The 10965-nt window shown below is 41.5% G+C and overlaps 1 protein-coding gene across 1 annotated transcript in view; it reads left to right on the plus strand.

The window, feature by feature from the left end:
- Nucleotides 1–7441: 7441 nt before the first annotated feature.
- ALDH1L2 (aldehyde dehydrogenase 1 family member L2) overlaps nt 7442–10965 on the plus strand; it is a 49701-nt gene continuing 46177 nt past the window's right edge. Inside the window, exons 1-2 of the mRNA XM_008071426.2 lie at nt 7442–7580; nt 10245–10479. Coding sequence (XP_008069617.1) covers nt 10391–10479 — 89 coding nt within the window. The 5' untranslated portion in view covers nt 7442–7580; nt 10245–10390. The remainder of the gene's footprint in view (nt 7581–10244; nt 10480–10965) is intronic.

Below are 10965 nucleotides of genomic sequence, written 5' to 3' on the forward strand. Positions count from 1 at the left end.
ATTTTTAGAGCTTTTAGGAATCGCTACACTGATTTCCACAGAGGCTGTACTAGTTTACACTCCCACCAACAGTGTAGAAGTGTTCCCTTTTCACCACAGATGTAGTTTTTTTTTTTAATGTTTTCAATCTGTGATTGATCAAATCCATGGATGCTGAACCCACGGATCTGGAGGGCTAACTGTATACTCCCTTAATCTCCTTAACATCTTAATGAAGTAGGTCCTGCAGGTTGAGGATTCCAAATCTGAAACCTGAACATTTTTGACCACTGACATGATGCTCACAGAAAATGCCCAGTGGAACATTTTGGATTTGGAGACATTTGAATTTGGAAGGCTAAACTGATAGGCATAATGCAAATCCCAAACACTTCTGGTCCCAAGCATTTTGAATAAGGGATACTGAACCTGTATTATTATGCCTATTTTACAGGTAAGCAAACTGAGACACAGAGAAGGTTGGTAACTTTTTTAGAGACTCAAAGCTAAAAAGGATAAGACAGCAAACAAGAAAGAAGTAGTCCCTGCTTTTAGGGAGTTCATCGATTAGTGGGACAGACTATTAAAACTGTGTTTTTCAGGTAACTTATGATATATAATGTACTGAATAAAATAATACATCGAAAAGGAATATAAATGAACAATAAAATATGAAAAGACATGCGAATTAGTAATCAAGGAAATGCAAATTAGAACAAAATATCATTTTTCGCTCATGAGGTTGACAAAAACCATAAAGTTCAACAATCTTGTGTGTCAACAGAGGTGAGAAAACAGTTTCTCCAATACTCTAGAAGCCAACTTCATGTTCCACATTAAAATGTAAATTTATAAATGATCCTGCAGTTTCACTTGAAGGTGTCTGAGAAAAACACTTCCACATGGGCACAGGAAGCACACACAAGGATATTCATCACCACAGGATTTGTGATAATAATATATTATTAAAAGCTGAAACATCCCTCAATAGGGACATGAACAAATTAACTGAGACATCACTACACTGTGGAATCAGAATAAGTGATATGTATGGCCAAGGAAAGTTAGGGGACACTACACCGACTATTATTTCATTAGTATTATTTTTAAAAACACAAGGCCAGGCTTGGTGGCTCAGCCTTTGGGAGGCCGAGGCGAGTGGATTGCCTGAGGCTGTGGGTTCGAGACCAGCCTGGGCAATTTGGCGAGACCTTGTCACCACCATAAGTAAAAAAATTAGCCAGGTGTGGTAGCGCACACCCGTATTTCCAGCTACTTGGAAGGCTGAGGCAGAAGGATCGCCAGAGCCCAGCGGGTCAACGCTGGGTGGGCCGTGAGCATGCTGCTGCACTCCAGCCTGGGCAACGGGGTGAGACTCCAACTCAGAAAAAAAACACACAAAACAATATTTTATGTACATATGTCCATATATGTAAATGCCTAGAAAAGGTCTGTATGATGTGCACCAAACTATACAATTGTTTCCACTCAGGAGAGGGGAGGGGAATCTGCATTGGGAGTGATGGTCAAAGGGGACGATGGGCTTATCTGTGATCTTTTTCTTCTCTTTTGTCATAAGGAGATTATGTGTATAGGTTATATGTATAATTAAAATTAATTTTTAAAAAAACTATGTGATTAATAATGTTATAGTAAATGCTGTGCACTGAAGTTGCGACTCTAACAGAGACTGGAGTCCACTTCTGGACTCTAGCCCTTTGGACTCTCTCCTCCTTCATTCGATCTTTGAAATGTTCTCTGGTCACCAGCCTCCCCCAGGAGCTCGCTCTCCCCTCCAGGTGCTGGGCTTCCCCTTCTGGTATCACCTGCTAATAGGTGTATTTACAGTTCTCTTTTTAAAAATCTTTTATCCTTTGTATGATAGGGGATAAAATGTTGGCCAGACATCCAAGGAAGTCCTCATGAATACCCTTTTTTTTTTGAGTTGGAGTCCCAGGCTGGAGTGTGGTGGCATGCTCACGGCCACTGCAGCCTTGACCTGCTAGGCTCAGGCGATCCTTCTGCCTCAGCCTTCCAAGTAGCTGGAACTACAGGCACACGCTACTATGTCTGGCTAATTTTTTTATTTATTGTAGAGATGAAGTCTTGCCAAGTTGCCTGGGTTGGACTCGAACCCCTGGAGTTAGGCAATTCTCTTCCCTCGGTCTCCCAAAGTACTGGGATTACAGGCTTGAGCCACCGCGCCCGGCCTACAAATAACTTTTTTATATAACAATGCAATAGGAAAATCAAGTTGCCCAAGTTCCTCCTTGATGGTGGCATCCTGAGTCTTGGTTGAATTATCAAATTTACTGTTACCTGTTGCATTGTGCCCAGAGCATGGCAGATCCTCAAAACGTGCTTGTTGAACAACTCATGCAGAGTCAGGCACGTTTCAGAGCACTGTGTGCTGAGTGCTTCATGAAATGTTAGGCATCTCAAGGGCTCAGAAAAAATAGTTTGTTTTATTCTTTTACGTGAAGGTCCTTCGTGTAAAGTTGCCAATTCTCCCAAATCCTGCCACCTTTGGCCTTATCTTCTCAAACGGTTCTATGAAAGGCAGCATCTGCTTCCTTGAAGGGTTTTGGGTCAGGGCAGACTCCGAGCACTGTGCCTTTCGGTTTTCCATGGAAGATACACATTTTTTTTATCACCTGGAACATAGTCTGAATTCACATTAACTTGCTTCCTGAAGAATTCCACCAGCAGTGGATAGCCTGGGAATGAGTGACAGTTTAAAAAGCAAAAGCACTGTTCGCTGCAAAAGCTTCTTCTGATGCAGAATGTGATGTCTATAGCACTCCAAGACAGTCGCACTTATCACCCAGATTTGGAAATGCTGAGTGTCATTCAGGCCCCTCTTTCTCACCAATACAGTAGGAGCCTACAGAGAGGTCCCCTTCGAGAACGGAGCTGTGTCCCGTGTCAGGGCCACGGTCACATGCCCTTATTAGAAAGGCTGATGGAACAATTCCCCACAATTGACTTGTCTAACTGTTGCCGTGCTTTTCTTTTTTGCTTTTCTTTTTCTTTTTTTGAGTTGGAGTCTCACTCTGTCGCCCAGACTGGAGTGCAGTGGCCACTCCCGGCCACCGCAGCCTCGACCTGCTGGGCTCCGGCGATCCTTCCGCCTCATCCTTCCAAGTAGCCGGAATTACAGGCATGCGCTACCACGCCCAGCTGATTTTTTTGGATTTATTGTAGAGATGAGGTCTCGCTGCCCAGGCGGGTCTCGAACCCGCTGGCTCAGACAATCCACTCACCTCAGCCTCCCAAAGGCGTGGGATTACAGGCTGAGCCACTGAGCCCGGCTTTTGCTTTTCAATAGGGTGGTGCCTTCAACATAGGAAAGCCTTACAAATATGTCTGCTAAAGTCAGCTAGATTCAGGTTTGAATCTTGCCTCCTCTGACCCTTATTAGTTCTGTTTGTGGGCAGGTTGCTCAACCTCTCTGAGCCCTTTGTTTTCTCATTTGTAAGATGGGGGCAACTGTGGGGATTAAAGATACATGATAAGCATTTGATAAATATTTTTTGATTTAATGACAAGGGCTCAGTAAGTGCCTGGCTCATTGTTTATTCCCAATCGGAGATATCCATGACCACTATTTTTATTTACCAAGGTGTTATTTGTGTTATAATATTAATAATAGTTAACGCTTACTGAGCATTTACTACTGCCACACATTGCACTAATGCATTCCTACTTTTTCCCATTGAATCCTGACAGCAACTTTGTTAGATAGGTGCTGCTATGATTCCGATTTTAATTAATGAGGGAAAAAGGGGTTCAACTCAAAACTGCACAGCAGGTGTTATGGGAAAACAATGGGCACTGGGATGAGAAATAGATTTAGAATCTCGGGGCTGCCACTTAGAAGGTGTTTGACTCTAGGCTGTATTTTAACCTCTCGGTGCTTTAATTTCTTCAGCTGTAAAGTGGGTTAATAATGCCCACTTTATGTCTCCAGGAGATTGGGCAGTCAGATGAGGTGATATATGTGAAATCCCTGGCATATACTAGGGTCTCCTTAAAATGTTTGCTATCATTATTATTTTTTAAGATTTTTTATGGCAATTTTATCAGAAGCTAAATATTTATTCCTAAAAAGGTAAAAGCAATAGAAATGGTAATAATAACAATCATCACTTTCTGTCCATAAATGACCCTTCAGGTGGTGACATCAGAAGATGTGTCCACTGTAGGTCTCTTGAGTCATCCTCAGACATTTCTGAAACCCAGGACCAGGAAGAGACAGAAAGGTCTGGTCCTGAGGTCACATCACCCTGTAAATGTTCCAAAGTGAAATCACAATCCAAAGCCACTCTGGTATGGTGTCTATGTACCATTCCCCAAATTCTGGGGTTTCCCAGTGTCCCTTCTATGGATCTCCCAGTGCCTGCAGATCACAGAGCGACAGAGGCTGTGGCAGACTCACCCTGCCCCTCTGGAGAACAGGAGATGGAACAGTGGAGATGGCCCAAAATGTTGGCTATTATTTCCGCCCTTTCTTCCCTACCAGACTCTACAACGCAGAATCTTGTTGTGAGCTGACATACACGCTCCATAAAGCAGAGATTCTCAGACTTTTGTGTGCCTGTGAGTCACTGGAGAACTTGTTAAAACGTGGCTTCCTAGCCCTGAGATTCTGACTTAATAGATCTGAAGTGGGGCCCAGGAATCCACATTTTAAACATATCCTCCCAGTTGCTTCTGTCAGCATGGGCAGTCAGCCCTCTGACCACACTTGGAGAAATAAGACTAAAGTAAAATATTCCAGTCTGGTTTTCTGAAATCCTGCTAACTCGTTATAAACACACGTCATAAAATCTGAAATTGTCTTGGTGTTGGGAACTCATCTTCATACCTTCAGCTTTAGCACAAAGCTCAAAAAACGTCTCAGTGAGTGTGGTATTTCCAGAGGTCCTGACATGGTTTCTTTAAACACTGTCTTTCTCAGAGAGTATTGAATCTGGCGTTGAACTCCAAATAACTAGATAATAGCTGAGCAGCACATTGCGTGTGAGTAATTTCAGTCTCTTGTGTGTTTCAAAAGCAGTATTTTGGATGTTGTGAAATATCTGGCATTGGTAAAGGTATGAGGTAAAGCCAAATTTTGTAAGGTGGCCAATGTGTAGATTCTATTTCAAGCAACAACATTAATCATAGGATGTGAAGATGGAATACAGAACATTTTGACTTTTCGAAGAGAGGACATTAAATGGTCAACCATGCATTAGCTGCATGTGAATTTGTTATTAGAGTTAATCCATTTGCTTACAAGTATTTGTTAGATATTAAAGCTTAATTAGGCACGCTTGAGATAGAAACTTTGGCTGGACCTGGAAAAGGATTTTTTAAATGAAAACCACAATTGTTTAATTATCAGCTCAGTTATAGGGAAGTTGTGATTTGGTATCCTTTTTAGATTCATGCCTAAAGAGGGATGTTATCTATGCCCTTCATAAGGTAGGAAATAAGGAAAATTAAGTTTATTCATAATCAGATTTTCACAGAGAGGCTTTGCTAGTTTGGAATGACTTTCCAGAATGCTAGTGAATCTCATTTAGACTGAAGAGGAAAGATACATTTTAAATCCAAATCCTGGGGAGTCACATGGAAGAACATAAAGTAGAGAGAATTCTGGGGAGACATTACCAAGAAGATATGCCTAGAGGAAGTCTCAACCCTCTGATAATCCCCTCTACACCCACTATCTTGCATCTAGCTTGCTTCTCTGATGGTTTTTCATCACCTTAGCAATTATCATGTCAATGTATGTCCTTAAGCATTGTAAAAATTCTGCGTTCCGGGAAAATTCACAGATCTAATTGCTCAAAGACACTCTTAAAACTTTAACCCCTTTAGTGCCACTTTTATCTGTATGGTGTTTATATTTCTTGATAATCATCATCTTTTTATGTGTGAGTATCTAGAAAGAAGATGGAAGAGATAGGTAGTAGTAATTTCTTTTAATTACTTTATTTTTAAGTGCATACATAGTCTTTGGTGTTAGATACTCCTAGATTCAAATCCTAGACTCTCCCTGTTTCTAGCAGTGTGACCTTGGGGATATACTTGACATTTCTAAGCCTTGGTGTCCTCATCCATAACATGGTGCATGACGGGGGATTAATGACACAACATAAAAGTAAGAGCTAAATGAAATGAAATGATGTGTAGGCCTTGATTCCTTATCTGAAAACTTTGTAGCCTAATGTTTTTTAAGAGTTCAGACTTACTCACGTTTGAGAAAGTTAATATGGTACATAAATAGGGCATTACATAAAATTTCCAACAGGCTCTGGAGCAATAAATGTAACCAAACACACTGAATTTTCTGCAGCAAACATATGACTATCCATATAGTCTTTATAACTATCATAAATAAAGACAATAAATAGCATTATGTCAGTTCAGGTCAGATGGGAAGCTAAATGAGTATGCCAAACTTATAAGAAACCTGAAAGGGCTATAAAGAGTACTACAGTAGATCAAGCCAAGTCTTGAGACCAGATGACTTTGATCCACTTACCAAGAATTTTGGAATACTGGACTACATGAAAAAACACAAAACAGAGTCTAGTGCATAGCAAGAGCTTTAAACAATTATTAAAGCTTCTCCTGAAACAGTACTTTGTGGTACACACCGCACTAAGCCTGTTGCATATTAAATCATTTACTTCAATCAGGATTGTATGTGGTTGGTGTTATTGTTATTTTCATTTTATAAACAAGAAGGGAAGGGCAACTAGAAGTTAGTTACTTGCTCAAGGCCACACAATTAAGTAGTGACACTTGGCTTTGACCTCAGGTAGCCGAGCTCTAAGGTCTGTGCTTTTAGTCCGATACTATACTAAATGTTAGCTTTCGGCTTCCCTGTGAGATCCAAAATGAGTGCAGTGTTTATCTCTATATTTGTAGGAGCATAAAAGCATTGTCATAGGGAGGTAGATCCCACTCATTTAAGCTCCTTTTACTAGGGTACACTTATTTGACTTAATTTCACCAAGGAGTTGAAGTGGCTTATAAAAATATATCCAATCTCAATGATTCAAATGAATAATTGGCTGGGTGCAGTGTCTCACACCCAGCACTTCGGGAGGTCAAAGCAGGAGGATTGCTTGAGTCCAGGAGTTCAAGGTCAGCCTAGGCAGCATGGGGAGAACCTGTCACTACAAAAAAATAATAATAATAAACAACAAACGAAAAAATGAATAATCGAGGGAATTAGAGCAAAGAGAAAATGAACAATATTTAGATGAGACATTCTTTTTACTATTATCTACATGTAATGTAGTCTGGGGTCAGTGTTCGTCAATAAACATTTTATTTTGTAGATCTTTTAGCCTTCTGTAGTCCTCAAGTCATTTTATACTTGTATGAATGAAAACAGTGTTTGCTATCCAGCGTCTTCTATCCATGCTTATGCCTGCCATCTTGAATTGTTTCTCAGGTTTATTTAAAAAACAAGCTGAAGTTGGCACTCATCGGCCAGAGCCTTTTTGGACAGGAAGTCTACAGGTGCCTCCGCAAAGAGGGCCACCGAGTAGTGGGGGTGTTTACAGTTCCAGACAAGGATGGAAAAGCTGACCCACTGGGTGAGTGCATCTTGGGGTGACTGGGTCAAGAATTCTCAGGTCCAGTTTGGCCATCAGAGCTGGTGTGGCAACTCTGCAGTCATCACAATGTGGGCTCCTATTTGTCGTTTCACCATTATCAGTCCTGGGCTTCCATCTCCTAGTCCAAGATAGCTAGCTGCCTCAGCCCCAACTATCAGGTGCGCATTCAGCAAACAGGAAGAAGAAGAGGGGAAATAGAGGGCAAGTTTTTTATTAAGGGTGTAATCCAGAAGTGGCACCTACTACTCCCACTTGTGAACTTAGTCACAAGCTAAATCTATTTGCAGGAGTGGCTGAGAAATATAGATTTTACTTGGTGTGGCTAAACTGAATCCTTGGGAATCCATTGCTAAAGGGTAAAGGGGGGCAACTAGTAGTCTCTGCCTCGTACATGAACCTCAGAAAAATTACAAACATGACTCTCAGACCCCCTTTCAGAATGAATCTGGGAAATGAGCTCTTCCCTAGTGCCCGGCACCAGGGTCAGGACCCCCTTTTTCCATTGGTCATGGCCATTTGGGCTCATGGCATAACCCAGAAAAAGAAGAAAATACCAACCTGACTTACAGGGTAGCCTAAATTAGGAGGTGGCACAGCATGTGGCTAACAGCATATGACCTGGAGTTGGGGAATTTCTGCTGACTCTGCCACTTACTAGCGTGTGGTCCTGGGCAAGTTACTTAATCTCACCAAGTTTCAGTCTAGTGGCATCTATCTCACATGGCCACTATGAGGATTAAATTAGACTAATATACTAAAGTGTTCATACTGTGACTGGATTATAGTAGGCAATTATTAATGTCAGTAGCTGACTGTTCTTGTAGGCAACCAGGACAGCCAAAAGTAGCTCCAGGGCAGCCAAAAACCAAGACAGGAGCCCAGTACCTGGAAGCTTCAAGCCCATGTAAGTGGAATACATTTTACAATGGAGACTTCTGAGCCTCCTCCACTCTGTTCTTCTTTTCCATGTAGCTTTTCTCAATTTTCTCCCATTATCACATTTCCTACCACCAATAATCCATCTTCCTGTCGTCTGACATGTGAGTTGAGTTTTTGAACACGTTATGGATGTTCACATCACTATGCCGGTCTCTCAGTTTCTTCCAAATGGATCAAGGCCTAATCTTGATGGCCAGGGTTCTTCAAGACTTACTTGGGCTTCAGAATTCGGGTTTTGTGGTGGAGGCATTATCGCACCCTGAGTCAGTGAATTTTGATGATTGAAGGGGGAAAGGAAAGGAGGGAACATGCAGGTGAAGCTTTCGTTGGCCAAGCACAGTGGCTCATGCTTGTAATCCCAACTATTAGGGAGGCTGAGGCAAGATGATTGCTTGTGTCCAGGAGTTTGAGACCACTCTAGGCAATATAGTGAGACCTTGTCTCTACAAACAAATTTAAAAACGATCTGGGTGTTGTGGTGTGTGCCTTTAATCCCAGGTACAAGGGAGCCTGAGGCAGAAGGATCACCTGAGCCCAGAAGGCCGAGGCTGTAGTGAGCCATGATTGTGCCCTGACTTAAAAAAAAAAGCTTCAGTTAAAGTTTCTGGAAGTTGCCTAAAATTAACATACATACTATATATATTTAGATATTTTTACATATTATTACTATGAACTAGTACATAATACTATTATTAATATGTAACCTTATATGGTAATATATATTACTTATATATAAAAATGTATACTTAAATATGTATATACACTTAAGATATAAAGTTAATATAGTAAAAATGACGTTTTACTAGGAAAAATGGGCTTGTGCTATTTGCACTTTGGAGGACCATTCAGTTGTCTTTTTTTTGGTATTTATTTATTTAATTTTCTTTTCCTTTTTTTATTTTAATCAGTTCTTTTAAATGATATTGTGGGGTACAGTTAAGGGTTAGGTATACAAACACGCTCCGTTCAAGCACCCTTGTTGATAAGAGGTGTCCCCCCGTACCATTCAGTTTTCATGTGGAGTCAGGATAGGGTCGTTTGTTTGGGAATCGACACACTTTCCTCAGGAAGGAGACCTGGATCTGTCAGTCTGGCAAACCCTAAGGGAAACCGAGCCTGTCTTCTCCATTCTTGGCCTCTCCTCCACCACGTTGCTTGGTGAATCTGGGAGAAGGCAGTGGAAATCTCATATCAGCAACTTTGAGTCTCCATCCTTCAGGACCTGCGTTTTTGACAGGGAGGATGTGCTCTGGGTCTGTAGTTTGTTCTGTGCATGGAGGAGCGATACCAAGGCTTTCCACCTGTGCTAAAAAGTGAGTATGTTAAATTGGTGGGTGATGTCTTGGCGCATGGCTCCACATCTGAAGCTCAGGTCTTTGAAAGGGTGTATCAGTAGTACAGGTACCATTTTTGATCCAAAGAAGAGATGCTTCCATTAACATCTCAAAATATTATCTAGCTACAAGCTTTTTTGGTTCAATTATATTACGTCTTAAGTATATAGATACACATCCCATTGGAAAAAGAGATACAGCATGATATAAATATAGCAGGTCAAATTCTGGTCGCAGTCTAGAGTGTTCTTTGTCATCTTTTACTTGAAAATGTTTCATGAGACGGTAACATTACAATGTGTGGATTCATAGCAATATAAAATTATGGCTAACTTTTTTAAAAAAGGAAAATAATCTTTTTCATGCTCAGCTTTGGCTGCCGAGAAAGATGGGACCCCTGTGTTCAAGTTCCCTAGATGGAGAGTGAAGGGCAAGACCATCAAAGAGATTGCAGAGGCCTACAGATCCGTGGGTGCCGAGCTAAATGTGCTCCCCTTCTGCACACAGTTCATTCCCATGGATATCATTGATGGCCCAAAGCATGGCTCCATCATTTACCACCCATCCATCCTACCCAGGCATAGAGGAGCCTCAGCAATCAACTGGTGAGATGTTTTAATTACAGAGAGGGTGGGTCTATTTCCATTGCCATGGTCTTTCTGTTTTTTACCTGGGTGATCAAGAGTCTAGGTATGCTTGAACAATTGTGAGGTCTTGACTGACTGCTACGATTGCATGAACTCCCCTGAGGTCTGGATGTACTGCATGAACCAGGACAGCATTTTCCAATAATAGTTTACGGATGACTGTAACTAGGTACAAAGGTTCTGTGGTCAGGCCAATGTGGTTTATAATGAATTTTTTATTACAGGGCTTCTTTGAGCTTTTATTTTTTATTTATTTATTTTTTTTTTAGTTGGAGTCTCACTCTGTCGCCCAGACTGGAGTGCAGTGGCCACTCCTGGCCACCGCAGCCTCGACCTGCTGGGCTCCGGCGATCTTTCCGCCTCAGCCTTCCGAGTAGCCGGAATTACAGGCATGCGCTACCACGCCCGGCTGATTTTTTGATTTATTGTAGAGATGAGGTCTCG

Source organism: Carlito syrichta, unplaced genomic scaffold (assembly GCF_000164805.1).
Source record: "Carlito syrichta isolate Samal-C Ts95f unplaced genomic scaffold, Tarsius_syrichta-2.0.1 Scaffold314326, whole genome shotgun sequence".
NCBI lineage: Eukaryota > Metazoa > Chordata > Mammalia > Primates > Tarsiidae > Carlito > Carlito syrichta.